The 18,705-nt window shown below is 39.2% G+C and overlaps 1 protein-coding gene across 6 annotated transcripts in view; it reads left to right on the top strand.

Moving 5' to 3' along the window:
• AKT3 (AKT serine/threonine kinase 3) overlaps positions 1-18,705 on the top strand; it is a 109,185-nt gene that overhangs the window by 46,363 nt on the left and 44,117 nt on the right. For all 6 annotated transcript variants that reach the window (XR_013983605.1, XR_013983606.1, XM_080997750.1 and 3 more), the window contains exon 3: positions 15,254-15,379. Coding sequence is in view for 4 of the 6 variants with exons in the window: in XM_080997750.1 (XP_080853876.1) it covers positions 15,254-15,379 (126 nt within the window). In the remaining 2 variants the exon portion in view is untranslated. The remainder of the gene's footprint in view (positions 1-15,253; positions 15,380-18,705) is intronic.

Genomic DNA, 18,705 nt, shown 5'->3' with positions numbered 1-18,705 from the left:
CTTATTCAGTAACCTGTCGCAATATCTTCCTTCTCTGATATTCACTATCCAATCACTGTCTTCTCTGCTCTGTGTCTCAGTGATGGATCCCTTAAATAAAGTTACAAAGCTGAGCTTTTCAGAATAGTAGTAGTAGTCCTTATAAGGTAGCTAGAAGGATAAGTAGTAGTAGTCTTTATAAGGTAGCTAGGAGGATAAGAAAGATAAGGATAATTACATAACACTGCATATTAAAGTACTGTATAATAGTGTGGTGCTAAGAGCTGATGTGGGTGGCGGGTGGCGCTGTGGATTAAACCACAGAGCCTAGGGCTTGCTGATCAGAAGGTTGGTGGTTTGAATCCCCCAATGGGGTGAGCTTCCGTTGCTTGGTCCTTCTCCTGCCAACCTAGCAGTTCGAAAGCACATCAGAGTGCAAGTAGATAAATAGGTACTGCTCTGGCGGGAAGGTAAACGGCATTTCTGTGCGCTGCTCTGGTTCTCCAGAAGCGGCTTAGTCATGCTGGCCACATTACCTGGAAGCTGTACGCTGGCTCCCTCGGCCAGTAAAGCGAGATGAGCGCCGCAACCCCAGAGTCATCCATGACTGAACCTAATGGTCAGGGGTCCCTTTACCTTTAAGAGCAGATGTAAAAAAGAGCAATGACTGTTGCAGAAGGAATGCTTACTCATACATTTTAGTCATCTTGATTTTAGTTATCTTACAATAAAAGATTAAATAGCTTTCAGATGTAAACAAATGGATTTTGGGAAATGAAAATGAAAGATGAATAGATAATCAAATTGCTAGAGTTTGTTATGAGAGTTTGTTTGAGAGATATAAAGGTGTATTTATGTATTATATTTGTATGTCCTTTATTTTAGGAAACAAAATATGGTTTTTGGCTTGTCTTAAGATAATAAAGATACTGCTTATAATATGATGAATATGATGATGGCATGAAAATTACCATTGCCATGAACCTCTGATAAAGCATCATTTTACTTAGATTTTCTTTGAGAATAACATTTGGAAAGTAAAACAGATTAGACTGTGTCTAGTAAGAACTTTCCTTTTGAAACTGCTGATGTACCAAGTACATCATCTCTTGTTTTCATTCATAAGTATTTCTAGACAAAGTATGAGACAGATCACATGTGGACCACTGTGTTATGAGCACCACAGTTCATGAAGGATGTTGGCACACTGGGAAGGCTTCAGATGATTGTTGCAAAGGGTCTAGAAAAAAGAATCTTAGAAACAGATGAAGCCAGCTGAGCATAGTTACCAGAGAAAAGACAGGCAGGGATCAAGTGTTGCCTTCAAATATTTGAAAATCTCTGAAAGAAAAGAGACAGAAATAGCTCAGTTCATCCACTTTGGCTAGAACAAGAAATAGTTGTTATGACAGATTTGTTAAACTTGGCTTTGGCTACTTTAGATTTTTGGATATGCCTTAGGTGAAGACTAAGTGGTTTGCCTTCTACTCTTGACTTTATGACAATGCTCTCGTCTGTTGTTTAATGTAGAATGATATTATAATTAACTGCTGCCTGAAGTGCTAGGAATAACAATCCTAATCTGATGAATCTGTCCTGAAGAGATTACCTTCTAGACTGGGTGAAATGTGCTCAACATTTTATAGAAACCCTGGGGCTGTGCATGTACCTGTCATTGCTTCATGAGGTATGTGCAGGAATCTACTAAACAGGTGGACAGTGTGATCAGTTTTATGGCACTGAGTTCCATTGTTGGAAGGGGACTGAGTACCAGATCCACTTCCTTTTTTTCTTGCAAGAGTGACCCATCATGTCAAAGCTGAACAGTGTCTTCTAACTTTTCATTAGTGGTTAGGGCTCGGCGAGATCTGGTTTTCCATATCATAATATATCAGCAGCTAAACATTGCGATATACTGATATATCACAATGACTGAAATAAGGAGTAAGGAGTAAATAAGGTTGGGAGGAAGAAACAGCCGAGATACATTGTCCAGACTTTCAGTATTGGCTCTGCAGTAGCCAGGCAGCCCCACCGTACACAACCTTATCCCTGGCTCTCCAGTGCAGGTTCCCAGCACCCCTCAGCAGGCAACCAGTCCTCTGCAGCCAGCCACACAGAGGACCAGCGAAACCATGTGCAGGCTCTGCTACTCCTTACCTTGCTGTATCTGTCCTTCCTTTGTTCAAGAGGCAGCTGCGCCAAGTCACGTGGCTTAGCTGCAACTCCCCACGGTAGCCATCCACGTGATCTTGCCCTGCCCTGGGCTGCTCAGAGAGGCAAGATCCACGCACCCGAACAAGGAATCCCAGGGCACTGTTGGCCTCCCAGTGGCGGTGCACCCCGAGTCGCCAGCCCACATGAAAGTCTATCCCTTGCTGCTTGCATCGCCACTGGGAACCATCCACCAGAGCACCAGCCCCCACCCATGCAAAGCACTGGAGTGAAGCACCCACCCCACAGCATGTGGAGGTGATGAAGAGAAGCTGGCACTGCAGGACATGGAGATGCCTCTGTGGCCCCGTGTGAGGAGGAATGGAGGGAGAAAGCAGCTTGCTTGTTTGGCTGGAGAAAGACGTGAAGGTGCAGGCAGGCAGGCAAGCCCCACCCGCAACATACCACCTAGCACAGAAATCAAGAAATCGGCATCACAGTCTGACCCTCATACCCATCCTGGACGATGTATCAATACATCACCCAGCCCTATTAGTGGTCAAAATGAGGACCAAATGATTCTGGAAAATAATTAAAATGAGCACAGAAAATTATAGCTAGTACCTCCAAATAAGAAGTATCTATATAGTTGCAATTTTTTTTATTCTTCTAATCTCACCCTTAGACTTTGACTTAAAGAAAAATTCCACCTGGTGAGATCCTCTTTCCCCCCCACATGTCCCTAAATCTGTTCTAGGGGTTTACTCAACCCTCTGGGGCAGATTTGGGAATGGTGGAAGAGGTGCATGGTGGGAGGAGATGGGGAAAGTCCCTTTGCACAAGTGGAAATCCTTACGCTGATGGGATGGGATGAATATAACCCTTCATTTCTATAGGAAGGGCAAGTCTCGTCAATATCCAGAATGTTTAAATCCTATACAAAAAGGGAGGGGGGAACCCACAAATGTAAATGTAGAACTTTAAAAGAAATGTATGCAAGGGCATTGCCTTTTCTTGCAAGCCTCATTCTATTACAAAACCAATGTAATACCACTCAGCTCCTCATTCTAGCCTCTGTCATCACCAAAAAGATAATTTCAAAGAAGCCTTAGCTGTGTACTCTTGCTGCCTTTTTGGCTTAGCTGATACTGTATATATAAACAACTTTCCTGCCTGGTCTTCAAACTTACACAGCTGTGGAGTTTATCTCAGACATAGCTTCCCTCAGCTGAAAATCCTAAGTAGAAGTTAATCCCTTCATGATCCAGTGGAGGTAATACAGCACTAGTTTTACACACAAAAACAGAGACACACAAAAACACCATAGTGGCTAAATGATACAAGTATCATGATAATTGGCGCTTTTGGCTGGGATTGATGGGAGTCCAACAACATGTGGAAAGACGCAGATTCCCTTCCCCTGGAATAATGCCTTATTTTGATGGCCTGTTATTTATTTATAGTTTGCAGATGAATAATAAAAAACCATGTTGTGAACTGCCCAGTGATCTTCACATGATCTTCTGTGTGTAATGGATAACTTTACAAAATTTAAAGTAAGTTAAACAATGTGGAGAAAATAAAGTTAAGTGCGTATTCAAGGAATCCAATTTGGGAACATAATGGGAAGATCAGAGGTCACGTTAAATTTAATTACAAAATGATGTACAAAACAAGTATCAATTAAGGAATTAATGATTGTTTATTTTTATTTTGTCTTTAACATCTATTGATTATTTCTGTTACACAATTTTAAAACCAATAAAATGTTCAAATTTCTAAAAAAAATAATCTTCACATGAAGGGTTGTATACAAAATTAATAGATAAAAAATAAATCAGTCCATGCTGCTCATGCTTATAGGAGAAGTGAGAAAACTCCTGGGAAAGCTAAGGGGTGGACTTTGGTAATCTTTCATAATATGACACCCTGTTTCTCCAAGTGGATCTCCTCAGTTATAAAACTTATTAATTTTACACCACCTCAGCCCAACAACCTGAGTGGTGGAGCCGTCCACAAAGCCCAAATCCTGTGCTAGAAAGCTGGGATGGAAGCTATTTCAGGAGAATAGCTTGTATCTCGGCTTATTCTCATGTAGTGGCTCTGCTGCCCTTCTCTTCCCCCTCTGTTACTGCCTGATGGACTGGTTGATGCCGTATGATGGTTGATGGAAGGAAGAACCTGCTTTCTCAGCAGAGCTGATGGTGGAACGCCTTGCGATTAGAACGTTTTGGCTCCAGAACACTGCAAACCCGGAAGTGAGTGTTCCGGTTTGCGAATGTTCTTTGGAACCTGAACGTCCGATGCTGCTTCCAAGGCTTCCGATTGAGTGCAGGGAGCTCCTGCAGCCAATCGGAAGCTGTGCCTTGGTTTTTTAACGTTTCGGAAGTTGAACTGACTTCTGGAACAGATTCTGTTTGTCAACCAAGGTACGACTGTATATACATTGTTGTAGTATACAGATAAATATTAGGCGCTTCTCTCCTAGGGAAGAATGAAATTGCTATTTTGGACAACCGGTGAAAGTGATATAAAAGTTGAATTGCACAAAATGTTTCCTCTAGTTGGCTGTTTAATGAGAAGTTGGAGTGCGAAATGCCTCCTTCTGCGCCAGCCCATGGTGGTTACTCATCTTTTCTTAAAATCCATACATTTTTATTCACATTGGGAGGTACATAAAAATACTGTAACAGAGAAACATGCAGGTTTGTAAACAATTTCTTTTGCAAACATAGACTGGAGAAGAAATCTCTCAAAAGCAAAAATTTGCATTCTGAAATAAGTGAGATTGTGGCAGCAGTCTTATATCCACTTGCGTGGATGTAAGCTTCAAGTGAACTCAGTCAAACCTAGTTCTGAGCAGACATATCTAAGATTGTACTGTGTATCACTTGCTCTGTGCAGCTTTAATATTTAAGTCTGAACACGTGTCTGTTTTTTGAAATCTGGTTTTTTTTTACTCCAGATGATTTCAAGACATATGCATCTTTGCACTGATAGCCATCCTCGGATGATAAAGCACGTTTCCTATAACATCAAGCTGTTTAAAATATTAAGATATAATAAAGTGTCAGAACAAAACAGATTCTGGGGTTATTTGACAATGCAGTTATCTTCCAAGAAACCCATCAGACTTGCTAGAGTTAAAACATGTTGAAACTTTTGCTTTTCTAGTTACTGAAAAGCACCCCCCCCCCGACAGTGCTGGTCAAACACTGTAGAAGGATATAATGAATAATTAATGAATATTAGGGCTGTAGATCACTTCGACCATATGTGCAAAGCTTTGAAATATGTCTAACTCATATGGTTAGATAAGTACTCAGGACTGATTTATACGAATTGGTTGCAAATTCAAGAACATATATGCATTGGGCATAACCATGTCAGAGGCGAAAACAATGAACATAATCTTCTAATCCATGTTGTTAACACATGATTGTCCTGAAATATTTTTAACTGCCAAAGAGAGAGAAAATAGATAGACGACAACCCTGAATCCTGATTAGTTTTATGTTTAGCGTCCTGGTATAATTCAGTCAAATCTAAAACATACCAGTTTAGAATTCTGAAATGTATTTTGTCCATAATTTTTGTTAGAGATGGAAAGAATGTAATTTACGACATCTTACGTATTTTACCATAATTGTATTACAGTAGAATTAGAAAGTATAATCCCATTTTTATCTAGTACAATTACATTTACACAAAACTTCTATTGGTGAAATAAACTATTCTGTATCATGCATAGGACTTTTACCTTGGAATTCACATAATAATAAGAATGCTGATAATCTCTTGGTTAAGGCATCAGGTTTTCTGGAAAGCATACAGGAGTTACTAATTCCAGTGTTGTTATTTGTTACACAGTTGACTCAGTCACAATGTGGGATTAGCATAATTTCCTTCTTGATTAATTTGATTAGTTGTGAGAGAGCACAGTTTCCAGAGCCATTGATAGTATGTGTCAAGGATTCTGGAAGCATGTTTGTACTTTCATTTAATAACTAGTGCATTTACACACCTATGCCTTAATCCAGCCCTTCCATGCATCAGAAGGGCTGGTGACATGGGAAGAGGGCTCAGTGATAGGGCACTGCAGAGCAGTGTACAGTGGTGCCCCGCAAGACGAATGCCTCGCAAGACGGAAAACCCGCTAGACGAAAGGGTTTTCCGTTTTGGAGGTGCTTCGCAAAATGAATTTCCTATGTGCTTGCTTCGCAAGACGAAAATGTCTTGTGAGTTCCTGCGGGGTTTTTTTCCTTTCCCCCCCTTTTTCCCAAGCCGCTAAACCGCTTATCAGCTGATCTTTAAGCCGCTTAACAGCTGATGCTAAGCCGCTTATCATCTGATCGTTAAGCCGCTTATCAGCTTATCGTTAAGCTGCTTATCAGCTTATCGTTAAGCCGCTTATCAGCTGATCCACTAAGCCTGCTAAGCCGCTAATACTGTAGCACTAATCCCTAAACCGCTAATGGGCTTGCTTCGCAAGACGAAAAAACCCGCAAGACGAAGAGACTCGCGGAACGGATTCTTTTCGTCTTGCGAGGCACCACTGTACATGGCAGTCGGGTAGGGAGGATGTGGTGGTACGATGGATCACCCCCCAAGTATTAAGTTCAGAGCAAATTAATTTTAAAAAATTGAAAGTTTTCCAGAATACTTGGCTTAAGCACCAGTTTTTCATTTCAGTAATGAAATGTACATCTTTCATTGTATATTTCATAATCGTTTTTTCAGTTTTCAGTTTTTCTGTAAGGATCATTTAAATAATTAATGAGCAATTAATAATTTGCAGAATTGTTGTGACTCGAGATGCAATTCTTTGATGTATTTGGGAATAGAGAAGTTTTAAGATCTACCCATTAAGCTAGTACATTATATGTGCTAGTACTAGATTTCCATGGTAAAAGTTATTTTTTTAAAACACTTGTGAAAAGTGACCATAATTTTTGTGTTCGCTGTAGGAGGATGGTTCTAGTTATATTGAGCTTATACATGTTTACTCAGAAGTAATTTTAAGTTGCTGCAGTGGTATTTACTCCCTAATAAATGTGGTTGCAATTACATAAATCCTAATTCTGCAGCAAATTTAAAAGTGAAAGTGTTGTCTTTTATAGTCAGTGATTCACAATTCTAGATGGCACTGCAGTCCTTAATACATTTACCCAATGCAGAGACTCCTTATGTGTACACTCCTTATGTGTACAAAGGACTCCTTATGTGTACAAAGGACTAATATGGACCCCAGCTGCACACATAGCTCTATTCTGAAATTACAGAAGTGAAGTAGGAGCTCCTCTTCTTTTTCTGGAGAAGTGAAAGTCAAACATGCTCATTTGGACACCCCTCTATCATGCATACTGTAGAGAGCTTTGCAATCACCATTTGATTTAAGTGAAACTAATTTTACCAAAGACCTGACTTTATTGTGCTATTCCTGAATTTCTTCATTATTTTATTATTTGCTAAATTTCTGAACCACCTTTCATCTGAAGAACACAACCTCATCTGCCTGTGGTTTTTAAACGTTATAAATTAATTTATTTGAAAAAAGTATTGTGACAATTTAAGTTTAACAAGTGTGGTGTTTCTACCAACTAATTAATTTATCAGATGTACAAACCTCATTAATGGACTTTAGGGACAGTACTTTGGGAAAAGAGGGAGTTTCTCCTATAACTGTAGTTTTAAATGGTATTGGTAAGAGAGGAAAATACTGGCTTCTTTGTGTCCCAGCATTTCTGAAAACCAGTGTTTTGCCTAAATTTGTTTCCAAAAGTCTAAAAGTTTGTTATGATTTCACATTAAGATCAGGAAATGGTAATACTCACTAGTTTTGTCTAACTGAATAGTTATTTTTACTATTTCCCCCCTATTTCTTAATAATTGCTAGCCTGGGACAATATTGAGCTTCAACTCTAGTTAGTTTTGCATTTATTTAACTTTGACAGCTACTATGTAAGTTGCAGTTCTTGTGTGAGATTTTATACATACCCGCACCCACCCACCCACCCCTAGTTGTTGGACTCTTAATTCTGATTTTTAAAGTGTATTGGTAGTTGTTTAAAATATTTTGAAGTAAACGGCTGAATATTTCCTGCTTAGCCAAATCACAGACATTTGTTTTTCTTTATTTAGAATACTATTTGATTCTAAAAATAGTTAAGGCTTACTTAGTTTTAAAAATTGAAAATTGAAATTATATTACTAATACAATGTACAAGAATCCAGACTTTCTAACAACCTTTCTTTGAGGCACCGACAGTTGTCATTCTGGGTAAAAAGAATATTCTAATGTCTAATCTTAGGTAACACTGCCCTCAGAGGGCCAAGGTAAGTAAATTCAGTTTTTATAACAAATATTTTTTGGCTGGGGAACTCCTTTTAAGGTTGATTCATTTGAAATCCTGTTTATTTATTCATCTTATATTTGTTATATATCTTTCATGTAGTTTTCATTTGTTTTATTTCCTCTATTTTGCTGTATTCTTTTATGTCTGGTTCTAAAGGGCATCTCTGTATTTATACCTGGCTTATAAAGGCATAACTTATTTGAAATTAAGCAATCCTGTCTACTTGGTTTCTCCCCAGCACAGGGGCTGCTTAGTAAATTGATAAAGCATTTCAAACAGGTTTTTTTTGGGGGGGGGTGCGCATTGTGTGTATATGAGAGAGAAATCTCACGTTTGTCTGTTCAGCAGCTGTTGCTCCCTTTTAGGAAGTCTAATGCAGAATTCTAGTGTATTAACTTTACATGTGAATTAGGTATATTTTCCGTGTGTGATTTTTCTGTTAGGATGACTTTTCCTCTACTGTTATCCATATGGCTAAAAGTTCTCCTTCCAGTTACGCTATCCTAATTTAGTTGAAACATGTGAACACATCATCTTACTAGAAGTGTTATATTCAGGCACATATATTTTCCAGATTAAACAACGCTGCCCAGGCTTGTGCCCCAAGGAGGTAACTTTAGTGCTGCTATTGCAGCGGTTTGACTTCAGCTCCAGAAGTGCACTCTATTGACACTTGAGACAGGCAGATGCCAACAACGTTTCTTAAATGATATAGGCCAGGCATAGGAGCCAATTCCTGGGGCTGAGGGGTCTACAGCCCTCCAATAAAATATTTGAGGGGGCTGGGCCCCCAAAGTTGATGGGCATTGCCATTCAAATGGTGTGTGCGCACTGCATCATATGATTGATTATGTGGGACAGGTCTTACCTGACCCCCAATATTTTATTGAAGTTGGCACCCCTGGGGCCAGGGATGGGAACCTGTGACCCTCCAGATGTTAATTCACTCAAGGGGGGGGGGCGGTTCTGCTACCAGGGCTTGTGTTTCTGTCAACACCCTAGTTGACCTCTGAACTGGAGAAATGATATGGGCAGATGCACTTTCTTTTGGTAGAACCTATGCTCCTTAGTTTTCTGAAGGGGAAACAAATTGATTGGGTAGACACTTATATCAACAGGGGATGAAAATTGAAGACCAATCTGACTAAAAATGAGGTAGACCTCATTTTAAGGCGTCCTCTGTGGTGGTAATGGCAGTGAAGAAATTACACTTCTCTGCCACTGTTGCATTGACACAGTTTTACCATTTGGAAATTTCTGCTTGCTGAGAGGATTGTTACATAATATTTATTATTATTTCTTATAGTAGCCCCAAAGATAGTTAGGAGAATCCCTCAGCAGCGACCAGTTTGTCATAACACTTTGATGATAAAACCATGTGTATCTATTCTAGCTTAGACTCTGTATATAAGAGCAGCATCTATGACTGTGGCTCCAGTGTGTGTTTGTCCTATTTAAGTTTCTGCTGGTTTAGCCTGAGAATATGGACAAGTTGCTTGAAAGACTGTGTTCCAGACCAATATCCATCCTGGCTGTTTAAGAACACTAGAAGGGGACTGGGCATGCGGGTGGTGGAAAATGTGCATGTTTCCCTGGTTGAGAGCTGTATTCCAGCTAGAGATGTGAAAGCCCAGGGATTAGGTATAAATATTTTCCCCAAGTCTGTCCCTCCCCCCCCCAAAAAAAAATGGAAAAAAGGAGTGCAGAATATTTTCTTTTAGAATGGCAGTTAAAATATTAACGGCACCCCTATGATGTCTAAAAACTATGAAACAGAAGACTTATAAGTAAGACAGTATAGATAATTGCAATTCCTGTATACTGAGGACAAGCAATCCTTGAATTGTAAGCTGAAAAACGTATCAAATGCAAGAGCAAGATGTATTTCTACCTCTTGGGGGCACTGTCATTATCACACGAGAAAGAAGAAGGGATCAACACCTTCTTTGCTTTTGAAAGGGTAGAGAAACTTGTTTCAATCTAAGAAGGAGGAGAAACGGGAACTGAAACTGATAGCACTAGCTCAGAAAATAAGGCTGATTAAATTTCATGTATATTCATTGATTTCCCCAGTTCTTTTTCTCAGTTCATTTTAGGGAAATAAGTGCTGTATGTCTGCTTGACACTTGATTTTTCTAATGTTGATTGTTTCTTCTGTTTTTATTGTTTTTTGCCTGCTCCTCATAAATTGGCCAAAGAGGTCCTTTACAATTTAGCAGCTGGTAGCTCCATTTGTGAAATATTTCTTAAAGAAAATTCATTTTGCAATTATTTCTGAATAAACTGCATTTTAAATATACAACATAGTTTTTATGGCAAACCAAGTTATCCATGATACATTTTATGTTCCAAAAATAATAAAATGACTTTCAATCTGTAAATGGTTATATATTTTCCGATTCCCTTCCCCCAGATTTCTTATTTTTATAAAACCACCCCCTCAAGGGAAAAACAGTTTTCCCCATGGCTTCAAGATTTCTTGAATTTTTTTCACTATTTCCAACTTCATTGAAGAAAATAAGTTGTGAGAACTTAACTATAAAAAGCCTCCTTCAAGCCAACCACCCTTGATAATTCTTGGCTAGTGTAACTTACTCTTTTAGAATAAGATGTTGAAGTGAGTGGTGACAGCTCCAGGATTTCTTGGTTGACACTATTTAGATCAGCACAGCCCAACATTTCATACCAAGTGGGCTGCAAGAGTACTTTGGCATGAAACAATGAAACAATGAAACAATGCCTTGTTGTGTGGCATGGGGGGCAGAATTAGACTCCCCCATCCCTTGTGCTGCCTTCCCAAAATCAACTAAGTGAGGGGCTGGGATTTGGGAAGGAGTTGCGAGGCTCTGGCAGGGTCCTAGAGCTCCCCACCTCATGTCTGAGCCCTCATGTTTCCTTCCCAAAGCCCAGCACCAAGCTTACCTGGCTTTGGGAGGGCAACACAAGGGCTGTGGGGGCGGGATCAAATGTTGAGGACTGCTGAAAAGGCACTGAGTGCCGCATATGGCCCTTGGGCTGTGCGTTGGATCAGCCTGATTTACCGTATTTTTTGCTCTATAAGACTCACTTTTTCTCTCCTAAAAAGTAAGGGGAAATGTGTGTGTGTCTTATGGAGTGAATGCAGGCTGCGCAGCTATCCCAGAAGCCAGAACAGCAAGAGGGATTGCTGCTTTCACTGCGCAGTGATCCCTCTTGCTGTTTCTGGCTTCTGAGATTCAGAATATTTTTTTTCTTGTTTTCCTCCTCCAAAAACTAGGTGCGTCTTGTGGTCTGGTGCGTCTTATAGAGCGAAAAATACAGTATATACTTTCCTATCTTGGTCCTAGTTTCGAGGGTGAAACAGCCTTTGTCATATTGTACTAGGAACTTGAAAAGTGAATGCATCTCATTTGGTTCTGTTGGACCTTTCAGCAACTCAGTACCATCAACCATAGCATGCTTCTGAGGCATCTGGCTGTTTGCCTCTTTTCAGCCCCTGTGTGCCCCCAGAATCTCTCTCTGACGATCTTCTGTAGCAAATTTTGTGGTTGCGTAGGTGACTACAGGATGGGAGGAGTGGAAATGGAAGCCTTGTTAGATTTCACCTTAAATGAGCAAAAAAGAAACAACAAATTATCCACTTAGCACAGCAGCATTCTTTTTATAGTAATCTATGTTTTCATTTTGGGATGCAGGTGGCGCTGTGGGTTAAACCACAGAGCCTAGGATTTGCCGATCAGAACGTCGCGGTTTGAGTCCCCGCGACAGGGTGAGCTCCAGGGACCAGGGTTGCTTGGTCCCTGCTCCTGCCAACCTAGCAGTTCGAAAGCACGTCAAAGTGCAAGTAGATAAATAGGTACCGCTCTGGCGGGAAGGTAAACGGCGTTTCTGTGCGCTGCTCGGGTTCGCCAGAAGTGGCTTAGTCATGCTAGCCACATGACCCGGAAGCTCCCTCAGCCAATAAAGCGTGATGAGCACCGCAATGCCAGAGTCAGTCATGACTGGACCTAATGGTCAGGGGTTCCTTTACCTTTACCTTTTATGTTGCCATTTTAAAGTCATTCTTGCCCCTTGAAATAAATGGGGTTGAAAGATCCATAACTTTGGCCAGATGTACTCAGACATTAAAATCAACAACTTAATGACCCATTTTTCCCCAATTTAATTTAACATTATGAAAGAGAGAAAGAGCATCAGTTAAGCATGTACTTCCACTGGGAAAAAATTGAAACAAATGAATTTTGAAGTTTCTCCTGAATCCACAGCTGCAGCCTTGTTTGGACCTTCCTGTGCTTTATTTTCTAAGAAGAATAAGTTGAAATGTCTGTGATACAACATGAATTAGTTTAATCCTATTTTAAGCAATGCTCTGTAGTAGCTTTAAATAGCTTGACCGATATATAAATGATGTGAATTACTCAGTTTTCTCCAATGCAGTGTACAAAATTAGAGACCTCTTCCTTAATTATAAGGAGTATGTTTCTGAAACCTAAAAGGCGTAAATGTAAGCAAAATAATAATTTAGCTTATATTTAACACAGCAGGAAGTTGGATAGAAAATAATACTCTAAAGCAAAACTACTGCTATCTTAACTACTCCAGAGTTGCACTTGATTAAATTATCACAAAGTGTTTCCCTTTGTTTTACTCTATGGATTACTGGTCCACTCAATTTAGCTTTTCAAATGTGAATATTCAATCTTGCCTTTCCTGTTATATACTAGGGTGTGAAAATGTCACCTTACATATGTGGTTATTTCTATCACTCTTGTCTTTCATATGAAACCAAAGGTAAACACACCGTAATATTATAAGAACTAAAATTGTTGCAGAGAGCTTTTAGCAAAATTCAGACTTACCTCATTTATTAATTATCTCATTTATTAATTGATAGAGTTACTAGTTTGGTAAGTCAGCAGATTGCAACAGACACTCAAAAAAGTCTCTCACAATATCCTTGCTGATGAAATAGTAAATGTGGGCTGAATTACACTACTACCATGTCAATCCACAGCTATTTGAACAAATGGATTCAATGAGGATATAGATGGGATGCTTATCAAATCTGCAGATAACACAAAACTCAGAGGACTAGTAAACTGAATAGATGACAAAATCAAGATTGAAAACTATCTTGACAGGTTGGATACTTGGTTGAAAACAAGATAAATTAAATTCCTATATTTAGGTTCAAAAAATCAAAAGGATACATACAGGATTAAAGAGATCTGTTTGATAGGATCTAAAACTCTTAGCTGATGACAACATAAATATAAACCAGCAATGCAGTGCACTTGCTAATCATAAGCTCTAATAACTGAAGCACAGTCAAGATTGCAAGATTCTGCTCTGTTGTGAACTGGTTCGGCCACTTCAGAATACAGCACATTTTAAGAAGGACATTGACAAATTGGAGCATGTCTAGATGAGGGTTACCAGGATGGTGAAGCATGTATAAACCAATCCTTGCAAGAGAAGGTTGAAAGATCTAGGTATGTTTATCCTGAAGAGGTGAAAATTAAGGGAAAGCATGATAACAGACTTCAAATAGCAGCTGTCACACAGAAGATGGTGTAGACATGTTCTTGCATTGAATGTATCATCTAGTTGGCCCTGAGAAATCCCTGCCTATTTTAAACCCTCTGGGAGGGAAGCAGTCTTATCTCAACTGTACCGAGGTTGGGGGGGGGGGGAATCAGGAGAGATTCCAGCTGTTTTTAATCTTCTCCAAGCTGCAGCACCAACGAGCCTTTTTGGGAAATGGTGTTGGGCATTCTCCTTGCCTGAAGGCAAACACTCTCTCCTAGACATTTGTGAATGTCTAGATGTCCAGTCAAAGGAATGCACACATGAACATATTATCAAAAGACCCAACACTAAAGCACAGTTGAATCAAACAAGCTGTTGCCAGAGAAACATTTTTTAATTCAACCAGGGACAAATGTCATGCTTTCAATGTCTATTTTCTTTTTACTGTAACTACGAGGTACATCAAAATTGTTCAAAATAGAGGCCAGGGTGGTAGAGAAGTTAGATTTGAAATGGTGGTTCATGGGCAGAGCTGGTGCTCAACATAAAGTGGGACACCATCCACCTTCCTTTCAGGTGGACCTAACACCAGTCTGCTTCTTTTTGTGGTCATAATTGAATCTGGCCTAATTTGAAGCAAAAACATCCCACTTCCTCCCCTGCCCCATCCAAATGAAGCCACTCCACTTCATTTCTTTCCTTCCACTTCTAGGACAGGGTAAGTCAATTACTATACACCATGATCTGTATATACTGGGAAGACTCTGCATATGAGATAGTAAAGGTCACTGTTTCTAACAGGCTAATTTTGAGGCGGGAGAAAGAATTATTGTGGCTATTGGGAGTCAAAACCGCTGTCAATCTACTGTGACTCATCCAGTGAACTACAAGTAAATGACAATCTTTCTTCTGCCTATCCTGTTTGAATGAATGAATCCCGTTTGAATGAATATCCAACAGTATTTGTTTTAAAAAAATTAAAAGTAGAAGAGAATTAAACAAGCTAGGTTTGTAAGCTTTTTATCAACCTGTGCTACTGTGCCCTTAGCACCAGTTAGATCTGCAGAGATTCACAGAAGAGGATGTTTAGGTATGTTTTTGAAAAGGTTTCCCTTACTAATGTCTGCAAATCTAACTATTGTTAAGCAAACAGGATGAGACCCATCCAGTTTTTTTCTTATCATTTGGCAACGCTACAATGAATATTTCAATTTATAAGTTCATATTAATCCTTGAATTAATCTTTTCTTATATAGGTGAATATATAAAAAACTGGAGGCCTAGATACTTCCTATTGAAGACAGATGGCTCTTTCATAGGCTATAAGGAAAAGCCGCAAGATGTGGATCTACCATATCCTCTTAACAACTTTTCAGTAGCAAGTGAGTATCTTCAGTAACCACTCAAATTGTATTTTAACAGATCATCAAACTCACAGTACACTGAAAAACTTTGGAAAGGCATAGGTTTTTAGTGTTGTATTTTAAATATCCTTTTGGTTTGGTTAGAAATTTGAAATATTTTCCCCCCAAGTCCAGCTCCTGTATGAAGTTTCATACACAAAATAGTTATTAGATCCCTATAATGGTATGGGGTTGCTCGTGCGTAAGTTGCCGCCTCTCCTGGCTATGTTGCCTTGTTAAACCTTTCTGTCTGGACAGCCCTTCAATTCGTGGCTGCCTCAGTCGCTAGCAGAATCCGTCAGTGGGCGTTTCTTAAACCTTTTCCAACATAAAAGTTGTTTGACACCCAGTCTCCTCCTACTTTCTCTGCGCGGAAGTCTTCTGCGCAGGGAGGGCGTGGGTAGCGGAGGACCAGTGCTCTCCTCGCTGGTGTCCGGTGAAGAGTCTGGGAGCCCTCTCGCCGATTCCCCCATCTGCCCCTCCTTATTCCTGGTGTTGCACTGAATTGCTTCCCCATCTGCTGAGCTGCCTCTCTCCCTGCTGGGCCCTTCTCCAGCATCATTAGAGAGCCTTCCCTCCACCTCTAGCTCCGATGTCAGTTCCCTGACAATCCCCAAACTCTGGTAACTGGAAACATCTGCTGAAACCTGTATATTTTATATAGGATTGCTATGTATGCAAAACTCACATACATATCTATATAAGGAAGTTAAGTGGAGCCTTCTCCAGATTTAAAAATAAGTTTTTAATAGAAATGCAATATGATGTTCCAAGCAAATCTAAAAAAAGATGAAATACATAAGTTGCTTTGCTAAGATGGTGTAATGTTTGCATCACAGTGTTGCAATTCACAATAATATTTCTTGGTTTACAAAAAAAAAGGATCTATTCATTCTGTTTCCTAGGAAAATGTTGATGTTAAGTCATTAATCATAGCAATTTTAACAGTGAAATTATTTTAATCTGCTTCAAGGATCACAACAGAAAAGTTTTCTGGGGAAAAAGAACATCAGTAGTTTAGTATATCAGAAATGCTGCTTTACAACTGCAATTTATCAGCAGTTTCAGTGCCCTAAAATCTTGATTGGATGTGGTGGCATTGAGTGTTATGAATGAATGGATGAATAGAAAGAGAATGGTAGGGTTGCCATATTTCAAAAAGTGGAGCTTTTTTTGGCAAAGTTGTCTAGTATATGGTAGATATGGATCTAGAAAACACATTACCGGTACTTAAAGAGCTACATCCTTTGATGCATAAGCACTTAATCCTGAGTAGAATGGATTGTGGTGCTGGATGATCAAGATGTTATGATGTTGTACTGGATCCCGAATTTTCGGACAACACCTTGTAGTGGGTGGTGGATCTTTTTGAACTCCTACAGAGTAGTGCCTCTGTATGATTTGTGATGACCCTGTTTGTTGTGGACTGCTGTACCCTCAGTCCTTTGGGGGTGGATGCAATTTCATGCCATCATGTAGGGAACACTCTTCTAAGTGTATAGTTTGGCATATTCTTAAATTTATTTGAACTTCCAGTTCAAATGGGGTATTTGGGGAATGTCACACATCTCTCATTTTATTTATTTTGATTACAAGTCAAGTAGACCTCCAAAATGACAAGATAAAAAAGTCACACCCAGGCACTTTATAAGATCAAAAAATGCCACACCCATGCACTTTTCTTGAAAGAATCCACACAGAACATTCTGTCAGTAAAAATAATGTTAATATTCCATGCACACAAAACCAAGAATATGGCCATATCAGTAATGCAGTAATGTTTCAGAAACTTAGTAGATTTTGCAAATGAGAATTTTTATATGTGCTGCTCTTAATTTGAAAACTCACTATAATGCGTAACCTATATTGCAAAATAAAACAATATGTAAGTACTAGGGCAGTCGCAATACCTAATAGTGGAAATAATAGTTTCCAGTGAGCCATGAGGAAGCATAACTTTATTGCTATTATTATTTATTTTTATTGCTTCTATTTAACATGTGTTAGCATGTTAATACAGTATGTTTTGTAGTTCAAAACCTATAGCAAATAATATACCAATATAGCTGTGTTTGCTGACACTTCCTCAGCTACAGAAGCAGTTGAACTTTATAATTCTGCCCTGCTCCCTTTATTATCTGTAGAAACTTTAGAAGCTAGTGCATATATTGTGTCTCTCTCCCCCTAAAGAGCTTAGAAGGATTCTGACAGGATTTAGAATTTTCTAAAAATACTCACCTGCTTGTGTATTTGTTTAAGTGTTTTATTGTTGTAAACACCCTGGGTTTTCTTCTGAGAGCAGAAATGCAGTGTACAAATGACTTATTAAAAATGCCCAAGGAATCATAGCAGGAAGGGCCTTGGAAAATGAGTGCAAGCAAAGGTTCTTTGGGTTGAGCACTTCCCTTGCAGTTGTAGACAACACTTCTGGGACTTAAGCTGCTCTGTAGAATTGCTCATTAAGATGAAGATAATTTCAAATATTTATCATGGATTGACATCCCCATAGAATGCCTAAAATTGTTGAACTGGACATATGCATTTAGTAAGCTTCACTTAGGCCAGAGCTACACATTACATGAAATGTGTGGTAGCTGCCAAATGCAGCAACCACATGTTTAATTTCCCCCTCCGTAACATCTTGAGGTGTGCTTCTTTGATCCCACTGAACATTCTTGGCTGCTGCTATCAGGAAAATGAGCATTTCCATGATGTCAAGACCTAGGTAAGTTACCTTCATAATTACAGAGGGAGTGAAGGTAATTTACCATACGGTAGCCTTTTGGCAGAAGCTGACAAATGTAATGTGTAGTTTTGGCCTTAGGAGAGCATCATATTGTATATATGTTGGTTCTTGAAATGGACTGTTCTTAACCATGTCGAGAAATGTTAATAAAAAAAACCTCTTTAAATTATTAAATGTCCTTAATGGAGGACATTAAATGTCCTTAATGGGGAAAACTATGCTGGAGGTTAAATAGTTAAACATTTAACAATTCAAACTTTAAACTTTTAATAATTTCTGAACAGATGATATGTTTTTTTGGTAGCTTTTTTTTGGAACTGGCAGGTTTTAGGCCGTCTAATTGGCTTCCCAGCTTTACAGAGTAATTACAGCTTCAAGCAAACTTTGTCATCTGTGGTTCAGAATGGTGTAAGATAAACAAAATGTTTTGATATACAGCTTGTAGTTAAGAGCTGTTCAGGAGAGTTTAACATAACCGTGTCATTTAGAGACTAGTGCAGTTTTTGTTTCAAGCCAATAGTTGCAATAATACAATATTTTTGAGTGTGCCAGACATTTT

This window comes from Podarcis pityusensis, assembly GCF_964106645.2.
Source record: "Podarcis pityusensis genome assembly, chromosome: 3".
Taxonomy (NCBI): Eukaryota; Metazoa; Chordata; class Lepidosauria; order Squamata; family Lacertidae; genus Podarcis; species Podarcis pityusensis.
Note: the sequence above shows the minus strand (reverse complement) of the source record. Positions and strands in the feature narration are given on the sequence as shown.